Below are 17,737 nucleotides of genomic sequence, written 5' to 3'. Positions count from 1 at the left end.
GATTGGTCAGGTCCAAGGAAACTGACCAGTACAATTATCTTGCCAGTTTCGGTGACTGTTGAGGAACCCATGAAAACGCAACCCCTTGCCCAAAAAATCAATGTGCGTTGTCAACAAGTTGCAAAAATTACGATTCCTGTGCCTTTTGCCTGGGAGCCAAAAGAAACACCACCCACGCGATCCCATGCAATGGGAGAGCCCCATTGAGAGAACCAGTCCCTGCCCCCACAACAAACAATTCATTGAAGATGAAACAGCCCCTTGCTATTGCTTTACTAGAAAAGGAGGAACACATCTCGCCTACCGATCAAAACGTCTTCATGTATTTAACAGATGTCCCCTTCTACCAAATCAGCCTTCAGCAAATGCAAGATTCATTTAGTTTTTCAGTCTGACAGCGAACACAATGTTTTAAAAAAACACATGGGAACATCAGAAGCTACCTCACACAAAATCGGGCCAAAAATCCATCCAGCTCAGTGTTGCCTTACATCAACTGGCAGCACTCTCTGGGGCATCAGACATGCATAGTAACCTGGAGACACCGGGGATCAAACCTGAGACCTTCTGCATGCAAAGCAGATGCTCTACCACTGAGCTACAGCCTTCTCTCCAATACAGGAAAGCAAATGCCTGCTTGACAGGGATTGTTCTATGTCATTCGAAGCCTGATGCTACCCACCACTAACTTTTTATGGTCCTGTAGAAATTTAAAGCAGGAGGCCAAAAAGCAAATATCAGCCTGGCAAAGATCATTCTGTGTGCCTCAAAAGCTTGCAGAGACTTAATTTAAAACAGAGGAGGCCAAAAGCAAATATCAGCCTGGCAAAGATCGTTCTGTGTGACTCAAAAGCTTGCACATACTCACCGCTAACATTTCCCATAAAAATTTAAAGCAGAGGAAGGCGGGAACTAGAGATTAAAGGGGGGGGGAGTGGTTACCTGCATAGCCGCCGGTCGACTTGATGTACATCTGCCCGTACTGCTCCTCAGCCATGGTGTCGTAGGCTTCATCATCTTCCTCATCCTCCTCGTTGTGGTAGGACGTGGGGCTGTCGGTGGTGGGGAGGCTGCTGGCGCCGGGGCTTGTCCGCTCCCCCTGTGAGTACTGGGCCTGCGATATGCTCGGGATGAGCGTGGCGAGGCTGGGCACTCCGTAATAGGAGACGCGGGAGAGCTTGAGGGGCGCCCCGCCGGAGGAGGTGGAGGAGCTCCCCCCGGCCGCGTCCCGGAAGCCCCCCTCCAGGGACCGCTTGGCGGGCAGCCCCGCCGCCGTCGGCAGCTCCAGGTTCTCGTGCTTGACCCGGGTGAGCAGCGGGATGGGCATGGAAGGGGAGGCGGCGTAGGGGGCGGAGGCCAGCGGCAGCGGGTGGCAGGGGCTCTGGGGCGCCGAGCCTGGCTCCTCCATGGCAGCGGTCTGGGAGTCACAGTGTGGCGAGCTGACCTTGAACATCAAGTCTGTGCCTTTCTCCACGATGTGCTGGATCTGGAGGAAGCCGGCCGTGTACATCACCACCAGCTGCTCGCTGGCCGCCATGGTCAACTTCCCGGTGTAGCAGAAGGAGAGGATTTGCTGGAAGCAGGCCGGGGGCACCGATCCCGGTAGCTCGAAGGCGCTCTTGCTGTTCCCGCTGAACAAGTCCCGGAAATAGAGGCTGCTGGCGGCCAGGACGGCCCGGTGCGCCTTGAAGGCCTGTCCCTTGACAACAATGGAGACATCGCAGTACAGCCCCAGGAGACGCTGCTCGTTCAGGGAGCCCAGGACGGTGTTCCCAAAGTTAGGGATTTCTATGTGCAACATTTGCGACATGGCTCAGCGAATCCTTTACACATTCAACGGGGCAGGGTCCGAAGGAGGGTGCATCTGTGGTGGGGACAGAGGAGGGATGGAGAAAAGGAACGTCTTTTTTTCTTAAAAAAAAGACAAAAATGTCGCTAGTTGGAGCAGACGGCCAAAGACGCGAGCCAGTGCAGTGCAGTGGTTAGACTGCTGGGCTAGGAATGGGGAGACCCGGGTTCTAGTCCCCACTCAGCCATGACGCTCATGGCGTGACTTTGGGCTAGTCTTTTCTTTTCTTATTTAATTTTAGGTACTTAAAGGTGCATCCTATGTACGTTTAGACAGAAAAAAGGCCTACAACTCCCAGAATGCCTCCTAGGAACTGCAGGCCTTTTTTCTGTCTAAACATGAGTAGGATTGCGCCCTTCAATTGTTTTTAAATGTTGTATGTTAAAAATTTATATTATGTTTTTATTATTATGTTGTTGTTATTATTATTTGTGGTTAGTTTTCATGAATGGCCCACAGGGCTTTGGCCACTGTGCGGTATAGAAATGACATAAAGGAAATGAAATGTATTTATTTATTTTGTATTTATTATTACATTTATATCTCACTTTTTTTCCTCTTGCAAGGCACCTTACAACAATCCTGTGAGGTAGATGAGGCTTAAGAGTCAGTGACTGGCCCAAAGTCACCCAGTGAGCTTCATGGTCGAGTGGGGACTTGAACCCAGGCCTCCTGAGTCCCAGTCCAACACTCTAACCTCTATACCACACTGATACACTACACAGTCACTGACACTCAGCCTCATCTACCTCACAGGGTTGTTGTGAGGCTTAAAAAGAGGGAGGAGGAGGTTCATGGAAGGTACCTTGGGTTAATTGCAAGAGGAAGAAAGTGGGATATAAATCTAATAATAAATAAATAAAATGTCCTTTAGTTCTTTTCTATACCCCCCTATGGCCAAAGCTCTCTGGGCCATTCACAAAAATTACAACCACAAATGCAACATAATAAAAACGTAATATACAATCTTTAACATATCGAATTTAAAAACAACCTCAGAGGGTTGTTGTGAGGATGAAAAAGGGGGCGGACACAGAGATGCTCTAGTGGGCGCTCTCAGGTTTAGCTGGGGGCAGCAGCACTCCAAACAATGCTGGGCAGTCACCATTTTATTTTCTCACAGTGCTTCAGGGCAATGCTATGTCGGGGCATTCTGGGAAATTTAAATGGCAGCTAGACCCAGTTGCTCCGGCCGCCAGACTGGAGCGCGCGTGCATTTTCACGCAAAGCCGGTGTCCTCTTTTAGGGCGATACAGAAAAAGCCACGCTTGGGCCTACACCAAATGGCACTGTGCCCAGGGCCTCCTCAAGCCAGGAACCAGAGCTGCACACAGCAGCCACGCACAAGCTCCTGGGGCCCACGGCACTCCGTCCCCATGAAACTACTGCAGGTTGAATGGCACTTCACTGGACAGACGAACCAGCTGCAACGAGTGTCTCCGCCTTGTCTGAATTGAGCAATATGCATGGTGCAATTTGCGCGGTAGGCAGATGCGGAGTTGGGCTCCTGGGAGGATATCAATGTAACAAACAAATAAACACAACAAGGTCTTCTTTTCACGCCACTTTCTTGAAAACGAACCAACCAACCAACCTGCCTCCTGTTCTCTGCTAAAGATGTTTGGTAAAAATAATTCCATTGACGGGTTGGATCCAGATTTACGCTCCTGAAAACACTACACAGAGAGTCAGGAGACCTTGCTGAATGGGGTGATCTGTAGTGCATGGGAAGGGAGGGGGGACCCCCCAAAATTGCAGGGAGGGAGGGTCTTCTTCCAGGAGGCAGATCCTGGATCAAACCCAAGATGAGAAAGGAATCTAGATAATGGGCATGAAAACCCCCCATCTCATTCCCCGAGCACTGAACAGTGGGAGAACCCACAAGAAATGCAGCTGGTGCCATCCACAAATTCCAGTTCTACCGCACAACTGGAAAGTTACGCATGCTTCGGATTAAAACAACCCCCCGTCGGCTGTATCCATTCACTCCACCAGCCTTAAACCGGAATCATGCCTGCCATTAAGAGAGCCTCCCAACATCCGAACCTTAGAAAGGCCAAAAAAAACCCAGTCCCACAAAAGGCGAGGACCTGGTGCCAAACCAGGTCTTAGAACGAGGAAGGAGTTTCTAACGCAAGACACGATCACAGCATGCAAAGCACACTCCAGGGGGGGAAAGCTGATGGGGCTTGGAACTTAGGATAAAGGTGGTGGTAGTGATGGTGGGGAGATGTGTTAAAGCACCTCTCCCAACCAGGTGCCCACCAGATGTGTCAGACTGCAGGTCCCATAATCCCCCAACCAATGGGGCAGGCTCCAGATGCTTCAGACTACAACTTCCATCTTCCTCCAGGCTGGCTGAGAGATGATGGAAGTTGTGGTCCGACGCATCTGGAGGGGTCTCAGGGGGAGGCTGTATTAAAAGCTTTAAAAATGCAGCAAGTTCAACACAGAAGTTTTGCTGTCCATTTGAGCTACCGGAAAACCGGAGACTTGCAGTGGTTTTCCCCACCACGTAATTTCGGGGACAAGGGGGAGACGATGACTGAGGGAGGGGGTTGCTGGCTTCCAACATAGCCCAGGACATAGGCAGAGTCGCCTTTCCGCAAGTCTCCCAAGTTCCCTTATCAACTCTGCAGCTCCCTGCAAGAGCCCAGGGCAAGGCAGGAATGAGCCGGGCGGCCAGCCCTGCAAATGTAGGGTTTAGGGGTGGGGAAAGAGATGTCGCCCTCCATGTAGAAGTGCTGGGGCTCTCGACTTTGCATCAAAATTGCAGCAGGGCGTGCGGGAGCTATTTTAGGATCCTCATGTCGCGGCAAGTATCTCGTCCCCCCCGTACATGCACCAAAGCAGAAGTGGCACAACTCGAACGATGGGGGCAAAACCTCCTGAAGCAGAAAAAACCCAAAGCCATTAGAGATTTGCGGGAGTGCAACCTACTTTAGCCAAAGGGGAGAGGACAGGAGAAAACACACACACAATGCTCCCCTTGAGTTTTAATGGAGCTGCACTCCTCTCTTTGGCACATATCCGACTGTTGTGAATATGGATTAAAGCCTCTTGCCCCCTCACCCCACATGGTCAAAACACAACATCCACCCAGCAGATCTCAGCTCTGGGTCGCTGCAACAGCAGGCGCATTTGGCCAAATTTGTAACAAGGATCCAAAAGATCCATTCCTCCACCGCAAGCTGACTGCTCAAAACAACAAAAAAAGAGAAAGTACCCACACAATGGACTGCTCTGTTTTCTCTCTCTCCCACACACACAGAGACACAAACACACCAAGATACAGAGACACACAAACACACAGAGAGAGAGAGAGACACACACAGACACATAAACATGCAGAGACACACAGACACAACGAACACACACACAGTCACGCTACAAAGCTACAATTCAAGCTGACCATCTCTCTGCATCTGCGTTACATCCTCCAAATCTTCAGTGCAAAGAATGTCTTTCTTTCCCATGCCCCCCCGACCCCCCACTCCTCCCCTCCCCATCATCACCGCCTCCTCTCGTGTGGACGTACCTTAAAAACTGTGCGAAATCCACAGCACCGCTTTTCGCGGGACGATGGCCCCCCCACGTCCCTCTTCAGCACCCAACCTGCTCCACTTAAAATGCAGCAGCAAAGACCGCTTGGGGACGGAGAAGGGGAACTGGCAGGGGGGGGTACCCCCAGTCTCTGACTCCTCCGTTTGCCTCTGCTGTGAGCTCCAGCTTTCCCCACTAAGTCAAATCTCCCCAGCACAGGCAGCGGTGCAAAGCATTTCAATGAACAGGCCGGATGCGGCTTCAGATCCAGGCCATTCTCTGCAATGAATGGAGCCTTTTGATGAGGGAAACTGAAGCCAATGTCAGTTTCAAACTGGAGCTTGGGAGAAAAGGAGGGGAGAGGGGTGGGGGGGAAAGAAAAAAAGCAGACTGGGGGGGAGAATACGGACCAGTGCCAGAGGAATGCTGTGAGTGTTGGTACAAAACAGACTTTTGATGAGTCACTGCAATGCAAACAAAGATGGCAGAAATACTGTACTGTATCTCCGATGAAATGCTTAGCAGTGCCACAGCAACTGAGACGGGTCTCCCCCCTCCACTGAATTTATGGTGCAGTTTTGCATCTGAATTACACCGTAAACCGGCCCCCTCTGCCATCCAGAGCGGCAAAGCATTTAAAGTATTCCAAACAGTCCGCAGAGCTGGTGCAGTTCTCCGGTTAACTCTTCCAGGGTCGGAAAGAAATGGGGCAGCCGAGGGAGCTTGGACAGGAGAGACGATCGCCCCGACCCCAGACACACACCAGATCCCCGACCCCAGGAAAGAAACCATCCTTAATGCCACCCCCAAACATTCTCCTTCTCCCTGATAAAGCTGGTGGTTGGGGTGTCATTCGCATCCGTGCACACACGCATTCTGTTCCAAAATAGGCAATTGCCCTGGCCTCATCCTACCCCGAAGTCTTACCCCCCTACGTTAAGTATCCGTCCTACCCCCCTATGTTAAGTATCCTTGTAGGCCCCTTCCAACCCTACTATACTATTCTATGATACCCCCTGATCCCAGACTCGGAGGCACTCAGCTGCTGGGGCCAGACCCAAGCCTCACCTTAACCTTCAAGGGAGGTCACCCACATCTGGTATAGTCTCTCCCCCACCCCGCCCCATTTGCGCCACATGCCCTGGAGTTGGCTCACAACCCCCAGCTGCGGCTCGAGGCGGCCTGATCTACTCAATGGTAATCTCCTTGGGAGAATAGGCCTGTTTCACTTATATGACTCTGCAAGGTGAAATGTATACTGATGGCATTATTGAAGTAGTAAGTAGTACTTACTACTGGTAGTACTTACTACCAATAGTAAGTTCTTGAACAGTTCTAATAGCAGTTCTACCTAGGAGTAGGAGCACTTATTAGTGGTGGCTTTACTTACTACCACTAGTGCTTACTACTAGTAATAAGTTCTTGAGTGGTTCTGATCTCGACAGCCAAGTGTCATCACACTGATGACATGGGACTAGGCCCAGTTGTCCACAGGAGATGACAAACTTTGCCACTTTCCTCTTGGGAGACCTTCAACACGCCTCCCCCCGCCCCCGACGCCAGAAGGGCCTTCAGATGCCTCCAGCTCCTTTTGCCTTTCCAGGGAGGGTGCTGTTGCTCAGATATGAGTCTCATCACACGTCACCCCCTGCCCCAGCTCCTGAAAACCCACAGGAAAGGCACCAAATCCAAAAAAACGCCAGTCCACTACCACATCTTGCTTCACATTGCTTCTCATAAAATGCTGGCCCTTGTTTGGACCATCTTTCCCTTCTTGTAAATCCCAGGGTGGCAGGGAAGATGGACCAACGAAAGGAAGGTTGGGCACCTTTTAGCCAATTCTGGCTAATTCACCAACTGTGGTCTCTCCTAGGCAAAGCAGATCTCACCTTGCTGATAGGTTGTATCTAGGCGGGACTCCTGCAGTGAAGAAGAAGGCTACCGGTGGCTACTGGTCATGATGGCTATATATTTCCTCCAGTATCAGAGGCCCAGTTGCTGGGGATGTGAGTGGGAGGATGCAGCTTTCAATGTGCGATTGAAGGTTCTGAACCGGCTCTTTGGGGTTTTAAAATAGCTGGGTTTCATTTTGGATTGTGGATGGATTTGGTTTTAACGGTTCATCTCCCTACTCTGGCTTGGGCGCCTTCGCTATGGCCAAAAGGTGGTTTATAAATGCTCTCCTGCAACAAGGGAGAGGGCCTTTTCGGTGGTGCCCCCACTCCCTGTGATACAACTCTTTCCCCAGTGAGGCTTGCCTGGTGCCAACGTTGTCAACTTTTCGGTGGCAGGTTTAGACTTGCCTCTCCTCCCAGATATTTGACAACACAGGTTGGGGCTTCTTAATGAAACATGCATAGGATTACACCCTTAGTTGTTTTATCAGGTCCAGGCATTTTATTAATTGTCTGTAGCTATTGTAAATTGAATTTTTGTATGTTTTAATCCCTGTTAAGACATCTTGAGCCGTTTTTTTTTTGAGGAAGACATCTAACAAATTTATTGAACAGCAATAACAACAACATAATATAAATAAATAATGTTCCCTCTGTTTCTGTTCCCCCACCCCCAGCATTAAAAAATGAGAAAAGATAGCTATCCCTGATCTGATTTCAAGGGCTATATTTGTGGGGGCAGGGGAAGAGAGAGAAATGGGAGGATTGAGTTTCATCACTAGGAATGTCTCCAGTGCAAAACCTCTGGGCAGTTTACAGAACTGAAAATGCTAAAATACAATATACAAAGTTTAAAAGCCATTTACATAAAAGCACACAGACCATATACACAAACCACATACAGCTAAAAACAACTTTGAACAGTCAGTCGTAACTAAAGGCACATCCAGGTCCGATTAAAACTCATCATGTGCTGCCAAATGCCTGGGAAAAAAGAGAGGTCTTAACCTGGCGCCGAAAAGATAATCTAACAATAGGACAAACCTAAGATCCAGGGGTGACGGGGGGCACTCTATATATTATATATCTAAGCAAGTTGCTAGCTCAGGGTTGAGAGAGAAAAGAAGCAGGAACAGTTCAAGCAGCAAGCGATACTTCAGAAATGTCATAATGAGCTTGGTCCATTAGCATATTTCAGTTGCCATGTCATTAGCCTAATTTGCATTGCATTTTCACAAGCACAGAAGACGCCCAGTTACAGTTGGCAGACGTGTGGCACTATTTTATTTATTTATTTATTTAAATTCTACGGTATTTTGATTTTAAAATGGCTTTGCCCTCAGCTGTTGAGATGTAGAGCCAGATCAATTACATGGCTCTGGAAATCAAGCAAGCCATAATGAATCCGGGACTTCTTTTTGTTTTGTTAAACCTGTCCTCCTTGCTTCCTTGCCTTCTGTGTTTTCTTACATTGCTCAGCAACCACAAAGGCCGGAAATAACTTCTCCTCTTTCTCTAGGATGAATGCTGGAGTTCTAAAGAAGCCGGCTAGAAGCCTTTGTGGAGGAAGCATCTTGGGCCTGCACTGTTCGCCCCTGCTGTTTCGGCCACCAGTCATTCAGACGTTCGTATTGCAGCATGGCAGACAAGGCGCCCGTCAAACTGCCAGCCAACTATTAAAAGGGATATTTGTGGGTGACTAGTTGCATCAGAAGGGGGATGGAGAGGGAGATGTACATCCCATCACAAGCAATGAGTGCAGATAGAGACGGCATCAGCGCTTGGAAGTGCAGCCATTCCTGAACCTGCAAGCAAGATGATGGCGGATCGAATACTGGCTGGGGCAAGAGCGTTGGATCGGTCCTGGGCGAGATGGCTTGATGGCCTGACTCGGCGTACAAGGAGGTGCTCGTGCCCGGAGGAACAGTTCAGTCCTCCTATAAAAGGAGGTAAAGGCAATGGTTCAGTAGTAGGACAGGTGTTTTGAATGCAATCCACAGCATCTCCAGGTAGGGCTAACTCACTCTCTCTCTCTCTCTCTCTCTCTCTCTCTCTCTCTGAAGCCCTGGAGAATTGCTGCAAGTCAGTGTACAGCAGAAGTGCAGAAGCTTATTCAATTAAATTTCAGAAAAACTCTCGGAGCTGCATTCCAGTGGTGGGCGGTGCCAAAGGCAAAGAGGCAGAGTCAAAATACAACCCCCCCCCCCAGCAACCCCAAATCTAGCCCTCCACAGAGTTCTAGGGAACTCTGGAAGGCTAGATTTGACCCCTGAGTCAGAGTTTCTGCACCCCTGGTCCAGAAAATACTGGGCTAGTACATCAACTTCTGAATTTCTAAAAATCACACGTGTCTGGAAAGGGAATAAACCTCTCTTTAAATCAAGGAGAAAGGACCTATGCCCAGCATATTACCTTAGGACTCAAGATCTGGAATTCAGTGCAGTTTCCCCCCCAAATTCTGCACATCTGAATATCCTGGCTCACCATTGCACAGGTGTTTGTTTGTTTTTAGTCCTCTCCACTGAATATGACTTTTCCCCTCCCTGTGTTGTTTGTTTCAGACTGGAGCTGAAGGGTCTCCTAAAATACAGATGGGTCTGTCCATCCCAGAAGCAATAGTTCTGCTCTACTCTGCGTTACTCAGGCCGCATTTGAAGTACTGTGTCCGGTTCTGGGCCCCGCATTTTAAGAAGGACATTGACAAGTTGGAGCGTGTCCAGGGAAGAGCAACCAGGATGGTGAGAGGTCTAGAAACCAAGTCCTCTGAGGAACAGTTGAAAGAGTTGGGTGTGTTTAGACTGGAGATGAAAAGATTAATGGTATTCTAATATGGGGGCAGGACATGAATGAACGGAGGCAGATTTCAGCTAAACATTAGGAGAAACGTCCTAGCAGGGAGAGCTGTTTGGCAGTGGAACAGACAGCCTTGGGAGGTGGTGGGATTTCCCTCACTGGAGGCATTTCAGCAGAGGTGGGGCGGCCATCTGTCAGGGATGCTGTAGCTGCACCCTGCAGTGCAGAGCCTGCATTTGGGGGGGTTGGGCTAGATGACCTCTGAGACCCCTTCCTCCACAGTTCTATATTTCCATGTGTTGCCACCCAAGATGGGGAAGGCCTCTGCAGTGCTGCTGACACTTTAAGTGCCAGCAGCAACCTGCCTTTCCTTTTGTACTTTGCAGGCCCAGCAGGTGGCATCCGTGTGCAAAACCCATTTTTTCCAAAGAGACTCTTCCTTTTCCACTTTTGAGCCATGTGCTAAAAAGGAGAGAGGAAAAAGCTGCCCCAGACCTTTCAAAACCCACAGCTGGCTGTATGAAGATGCACCTCTTGGGTGAATGCAGCATTCGGAACAGGAAGCGTGGCTTTCCACCCCTGCAGGTCAAAGAATTGCGCCTGATTAAGCGGGCACTGCTGCCCGAACAGGGTTTCACTGTGTGCTGACGTCCCTGTGATCTGAAAGCAACTTAACTGTTCTGAGATCTCTCTGGATTGCAGCCATCCAGTGAAATCCAGCACCCATCAGATATATTGGTATTAAAGGAGACTTACAGGCACTGAATTGTGCTTTCTTCCCCCTTCCCCCCACATCAGTAACTAGACCTCATCCACTGCCCAGAGAAGCAAGGGCCCCCTGGGAGGCTGCACCTCCTGCCTCCCAGGAAGAACATAACGGCAAGGGGGAGGCCAACCTGGCCCCCCCATATATCAGCCAGAGAAAGAACAGCTGCAGGGAGCCTGTTCTGCCCTTCCCTGCCAGAAAGAACATCTATAAGAACCTTGAAACTAAGAGCTGGTGCCTGAGTTTTGCTCCTTTTTTGTTCCTCCTCCCTCCCAGTCCCTTTTCTTTTTGAGTCGTGTCTTTTAGATTCCACAAGATTTAAGATTCCATTGGGTTATTCTGGATGTTCTCCAGGTTTGCCTGACTATGCCTTTTAGATTACATCCCGAAGGCAGGGAATGTCTCATAATTTGTCTCTGTAAACCCTGAGGAAGCAGTTTTCTTTTTTTTTTTGGGCTGAATAGTGGGTAAAAATACTGCAAATAAATAAACAAACAAACAAACAAATAAATAAATCTCACTCTCCATACAGCTGACAATCTGCTGCTTTTCATCTGTGGGGAGGAGCCGTGCAGAAAGACCCAGGTTCAATCTGAGTTAAAAGGATCTTCGGAAACCATGGCTGGGACAGACCCAGGAGAGCCAAGCAGCTGCCAATCAGACTAGATAATACTGGCCCAACATGGACAGATGAACTGACATGCTAGAATGGCTTTGCCCAACCTGGCACCTTCCAGATGTGGACTCCAACTCCCAGAATTCCCTACAACACCCAGCATGCCCCAGCTGGCATGCTTTGGTGGGTCCTTTTGCGGGGTCTTTGTTTGGACCAATAACTTTCAAGAAAGAAAACGGGGTGGAAAGGAACATGGTACTAACATAGGGAGAGAAGAAGACAGACTTCTTCTTCTTCTTCTTCTTCTTCTTCTTCTTCTTCTTCTTCTTCTTCTTCTCAAAACAAGGAAGCAACCAAGTGCCAGGTTATCGTGCAATGGGCCTTTCCCAACTAACATGCCTCGCAAATCCCGCCCTTTCTCTCTTCTGAAGGGTCTCAGAAAAACAGGACCAACATGGGATAATCATGGAATGCTGGCTCTGCCCCAGGAAAAGCAAAGCAAGGTTACGTTTCAAAGAACAGGCTGATCAGAACAGAAGAATCGGGGAGTGGGGGATTCGATTCCACTGGGTTCCTCAACCTCCTTGCAGCACTGAAGTCTTCAAAAGAAAGGATTACAAGGGGGAGACAGGGTTAGTAGTGTTGGGGCAAGCCCTAAGATCCCATTTCAGGATTTTGGGAGAAGATGGAGAGGATGGAAAACGACAGTCCATAGCGAGGAGGATCGGACCCATGATTCAGAACATTAGAGCCCAAAGAGGAACCCATACAGAGTTTGCATGTCCAAGTCTCAAGACGAGAGAGAGAGGAGGCAGGGAGGATCAAGGAAAACAACAGCCAGCAACTAACCAGACAGCCACATCCCTTCGCCTTCCAGCAGGAATCCAAACTTCCTCTCGGATGAGGGATCCAACCCTCAAGAGTACAAGCGTCCTTTTCGGTGCATCGTAAATTCTTTCAAACCGAAGGATCAGCAGGGGAGAGAAAACAAACCAAGAGGGCCAGTCTCTCTGTTCCTCACGAGCCAACGTGGGTGTCCGAAAAGACAGTGGAATGGGCATTTGATTTGCAGAATGCGATGGAAGCTGGTGAGGTCAGACTATGTAAAAAATGCCTCCCCTCACCCCGATGATGCAACCCATATACCAGAACGTCTGCATGCCACCCCCTGCCCCATTTCAGCACTCCATCATTTGTCCCTACAATAATGCATTAGAGAGAGAGAGACAGAGAAAGGGATGCTAAACAAAGTTATCCTCACGCCTCTGCAACAGCAGCATTTGTTTAGAACAACAGAAACCCACCCGGTTCCGTCCTTGCAAACGGGGCCTCTAAGAGAACCGGACGACAAGCAAAAAGCAAAATAAAAAATACTGGCGTGGACACACTTACAGTACCCAGGAGGTTGCTTCTCGCTTCAGCACATTGCCAAGTATGGTGGAACAGCCTTGCGCTTCTGTGCGTGTGTGCGCGTGTGTGGTTCCCCCCCCTTTCAGCGAGTTACTCTGTGAGTCAGCAGAAACAGACATGAGAGAACACCAGGAATGCTGCCTACTTCTGATGCAAGGGAGGTTGCTTTATTTTTATTTTTTCAAAAAGGAGAGAGAAAAAAGGCAGGATGGGAGGGAGGCGTTCAGTGTGCTCTGCTTTTCTGTGACTGCAAAGCCCCCTGCCTGCCATGAAAACACACGGGAGAAGAAGAGGGGCTGTGTGGCGGGCATCCCTGTCTTCAGATTAACGGTCCAAACCTTTCGGACTTTGCAGCAATTCTTTCTTTCCCCCTCCCTTTAAAGAAATGGCAAAGAGGCAGATTCAGGCCAGATTCAGAGGTGACAGGAAAACGAAGCGGATGTCACAGGCTTCCGGGGCAGCTGTGTGGATCAAGGCCCTGGCGGCCCTGGGATGGGGTCTGAATCATGCAGTCCACCAATCTGTGTCATTAACACATGCCAAATGGAATACATAGGAACCTAGGAAGCTGCCTATGTCTGAGTCAGAGACTGGGTCCATCTAGCCCAGTATTGTTGACACGGACTGGCAGCAAAGGCTCTCCAGGGTTTCAGGCACAACTTTTCCCAGCCCTACCTGAAGATGATGGTGATTGAACCTGGGACCATCTGCATGCAAACCAGGGGCTCTACCACTAAGCCACGGCCCTGCCCCTTAGAATTAAAGCACAATTCTAGCCCTCATGGTTCTGAAAAAAAGGGGTGATTTAAATGGGATCAGAAGCTGCCTTCTACTGAGTCAGACCCTGGGTCCATCTAGCCCAGTATTGTCGACATTGACTGGAAGCAACGGCTCTCCAGGGTTTCTGGCAGGATTCTTCCCTACCCTACCTGGGCATACCAGGTAGGACCTTCTGCATGCAAAGCACCTTAGAATCATAGAATAGTAGGGTTGGAAGGGGCCTACAAGGCCATTGAGTCCAGCCCCCTGCTCAAAGCAGGAATCCAAGTGAGAGCATCCCTGACAGATGGCTGTCCAGCCTCCTCTTGAATGCCTCCAGGGTGGGAGAGCCCACCACCGCCCTAGGGAATGGGTTCCACTGTCGTATTGCTCTAACAGTCAGGAGGTTTTTCCTGATGTTCAGCTGGAATCTGGCTTCCTGGAACTTGAGCCCATTGTTCCGTGTCCTGCACTCTGGGATGATCGAGAAGAGATCCTAGCCTTCCTCTCTGGGACAACCTTTCAAGTACTTGAAGAGCGCTATCCTATCTCCCCTCAGTCTTCTCTTCTCAAGGCTAAACATGACCAGTACTCTCAGTCTCTCCTCATACGGCTTTGTTTCCAGTCCCCTCATCATCTTCCTTGCCCTCCTCTGAACCCTCTCCAGCTTGTCTGCATCCTTCTTAAAATGTGGTGCCCAGAACTGGACACAGTACTCCAGATGAGGCCTAACCAGTGCTGAGTAGAGGGGAACTAGTACTTCCCGGGGTTTGGAAGCTATGCTTCTATTAATGCAGCCCAAAAGAGCATTTGCCTTTTTTGCAGCTACATCACATTACTGGCTCATATTCAGCTTGTGATCGACAACAATTCCAAGATCCTTCTCGATTGCAGTATTTTTGAGCTAAGTATTCCCCATCTTGTAACTGCATTTGGTTCCTTTTTCCTAGGTGCAGAACTTGGCATTTATCCCTATTCAATGTCATTCTGCTGTTTTCTGCCCAGCACTCCAGCCTATCCAGATCACTTTGAATTTTGTTTCTGTCTTCCAAGGTATTAGCTATCCTGCCCAATTTTGTGTCATCTGCAAATCTGATCAGCATTCCCTGCACCTCCTCCTCCAAGTCATTAATAAAATGTTGAAGAGCACTGGGCCCAGGACTGAGCCCTGCGGTACCCCACTCATTACCTCTCCCCGGTTTGAGAATATCCCACTGATAAGCACTCTTTGAGTCCAGTCCTGTAGCCAACTGTGGATCCACCGGATTGTTGTTTCATCTAGCCCACTTTTAGCTAGTTTGCTCATCAGGATATCATAGGGCACTTTGTTGAAAGCTTTGCTGAAGTTGAGGTATATTATGTCCACCGCATTCCCACAGTCCACAAGGGAGGTTGGAGAACCACTATATTACATTTGTGTGGTTCTCCCCAAATATCGCTCTTCTCAAATCAGTCTCTTGCAATTCTAGGCTTTTGCAGCAAGAAGCTCATCTATACTGAAATGTGCTAAGGGATTTACGGTGGTGGTGAAACCTCTAGCAGTGATAGGCTGAACTGCTCTGAGGTCACTGAATTCTCAAGGACTGCTGATTGGCCTAGGATATGAGCCTACTTGTGGCCTGAGATCTTCAGGGGAAGCCCTTCTCGCCATCATCACAGGCACGCCTGATGGGAACGCGGGAGAGGGCCTTCTCAGCGGCTGCCCCAAGGCTCTGGAACTCCCTTCCCAGGGAGGCGAGAGTGGCACCCTCCTTGATATGTTTTCGCAGGCATGCATGCTTTTTTGTTCCAGCAGGCCTTTGGGGATAACTAGTCTGGACCTGGGAAAATGCGATGTATGGATACCATTTTTGTTGTTCTGGTTGTCTTTTAATGTTTTAATATCTTTACAATTTTAATATTGATGATTTAATTATATTTTTAACTTTTATACAGTTGTATTTATATTCCTATTTATAGGTTTTAATTGTAGCAGTTTTAACATTGTAAGGCCGCCTTGAGTCCCAGTATTGGGAAAAAGGCAAGATATAAATATAATAATAATAATAATAATAATAATAATAATAATAATAATAATAATAATTGGCCCAATGGTGGACCTCCAAGTGCTTGGAGTTGGAGGTATGCTCACTATTCGTTTCTCTGTTTTCTCTGCAACCCAATCGTAGCAGAGATACAATGAACGAAATATTGTCGCTAAAACTCCATCAGAAATGCCAAAAAGGTCTCAAGTGAGTATATTACTTGTCCCCCACCCCCACGAGCTAACACATATCTGTGAACGACAATGCTGAAGAATAAGCAAAACAGCTGTCTGATGTTCACCAAGGCCATGGAAAACACACGCAAATTGTTTTTATCCAACGCAGCTACAATATCGAGACGGGAATCATTTTAGATTTGCATTTCTAACCCACTTTGGTTCTGCACCGACAGTTCTGTGCATGCCCTTCCCACCCACAGCTGCTAGGGCTGTCAAAGGCCTCTGTTTGTCTCGGGGGGGGGGGGGAGCAAACTTGTGCCTTGGCCTACAAACAAGCCATACATTCTGTGGAGAGCCACACACACCCATGCGCTGGCCTGTGGAGCAGTTTCCGAGGAAGTGTTACTGGGGCTGGGATTGTTCTTTACAATGCCTACTGAGGGCTGAAGGCATGAGGAAAGCTCTGCCCATAGAGATTGCACAACAGGAACGGAGGGAGGGTCAGGACAAAGATGTCCCAACACATTTTAGTGCCCGAAGTAAACAAACACACCAAATTTTACAATAGTGACAATCTTCTTCTAATAATAAAATGTGTGTGTCTGCCTGTCCGTCGGCACCACAGTGCCCAAACTGTGAAACCTGGATACCCGAAAATCCGCACCCTAGCAGTGTGTAACTCAGGGTTATTTTGGGTTTTTTTTAAGGCATTAATTGAAATGTGTCCTTGTGGTTGAAGCCTGCAGTAACGTCTTCAGACACTAGCGGGCAGTCATCCCTAACCAGCACATAGCTTTTTAGGGATGGGGGAGAATTTCTCCCCGAAACTTCGGGGGGCCGAGTGCCAACGCATTCGGTCCTCTGAAGGTTTGGGGAGAAATTCTCCCCCCTGCCCCCCCCCCCGGGTTGGGACTTACCTTTTACGAATGTTGCTCCCGGCGGCGGGTCCCGGCAGCGGTTCGGCAGGTCTTCGTCAGGGGCGGGGGTGGCAGCCGGTCTTTTGACCGGCTGCTGCCGCTGCCATTTCAAGAAAAGTAAAAAAAAACAAAAAACGCCCCGTGATAGGCTACGTAACGATTAACGTAGCCTATCACAGCTAGATTTGCAAAGTCAGCCATGATAGGCTACGTTAATCGTCACGTAGCCTATCACGGCTGACTTTGCAGATCTAGCCGTGATAGGCTACGTAAATCGTTACGTAACCTATCACGGGGCTTTTTTTTTTTTTTTACTTTTCTTTTCAAGTTCACGGCCGGGGAGACGGGGCGCTTCTCCCCGGCCTGAATTTCGGCCAGGCGAGGCGGGAAGCCTCCCCCCCGGCCTGAATTTCGGCCGGGCGAGGCGGGAAGACACCCCCCCTCGCATGAACTTCGGGGGGAGAAGCGAAGCGCCTCCCCCCCACTGCGAAAAAAGCTGCGGGACAAGGTAAGTCCCTTTCGTACATCCCTATTTACAGTCCATACAGTTTGAAGCCAGGGGAGACTGAGAGGGCGGCGGACAGAGTTATATGCCTGCCCCCTCCCTGGAACAAGGGATTGGAGTGGACAGACCCCTCCCTGAGGGGGCTACAGGTGCGTCCCACGGCAGGGGCTGTGCCTAGGGTTGCCAGTGGGCATGACTTCACTCAGACAGGGCAGACACAGTGTGACCAGCTCTGACAGCTGTGTAAGTTTGCTTGAAGGCCTCACTGGATCAAACTAAGCGCTCTTCCAACCTGTGCAAAACCGGGTCCATTTGCTAGCATCCTAATAAACCATATGACTGACCATTTGCTATCTTGCACCTGCCCAGAGAGCTTCAGCTAATGAGTGGCACACAAATGTGATAAATAAATAAATAAATAAATAGTGTTGGTTTTCCTGCACTGAGTGCAGTTCATATCTCCGTTTCTACCCAAGAGATG

General features: G+C 49.2%; 1 protein-coding gene across 5 annotated transcripts in view; it reads right to left on the bottom strand.

Annotated features, from left to right (window-relative positions):
• Positions 1-17,737, bottom strand: part of NACC2 (NACC family member 2) — an 85,287-nt gene that overhangs the window by 20,278 nt on the left and 47,272 nt on the right. For 2 of the 5 annotated variants that reach the window (XM_084821344.1, XM_084821346.1), the window contains exon 2: positions 943-1,864. In XM_084821344.1, the coding sequence (XP_084677470.1) occupies positions 943-1,810 (868 nt within the window). In that variant the 5' untranslated portion in view covers positions 1,811-1,864. Of the gene's footprint in view, positions 1-942; positions 1,865-12,311; positions 15,564-17,737 lie in introns of those variants that run through there. The other 3 variants (XM_084821342.1, XM_084821341.1, XM_084821345.1) reach the window with 3 other exon arrangements.

Source organism: Heloderma suspectum, chromosome 14 (genome assembly GCF_057233095.1).
Source record: "Heloderma suspectum isolate Gila_16-S chromosome 14, 16-S_ref, whole genome shotgun sequence".
Lineage (NCBI taxonomy): Eukaryota > Metazoa > Chordata > Lepidosauria > Squamata > Helodermatidae > Heloderma > Heloderma suspectum.
This window is presented reverse-complemented; position numbering and strand designations above follow the sequence as displayed.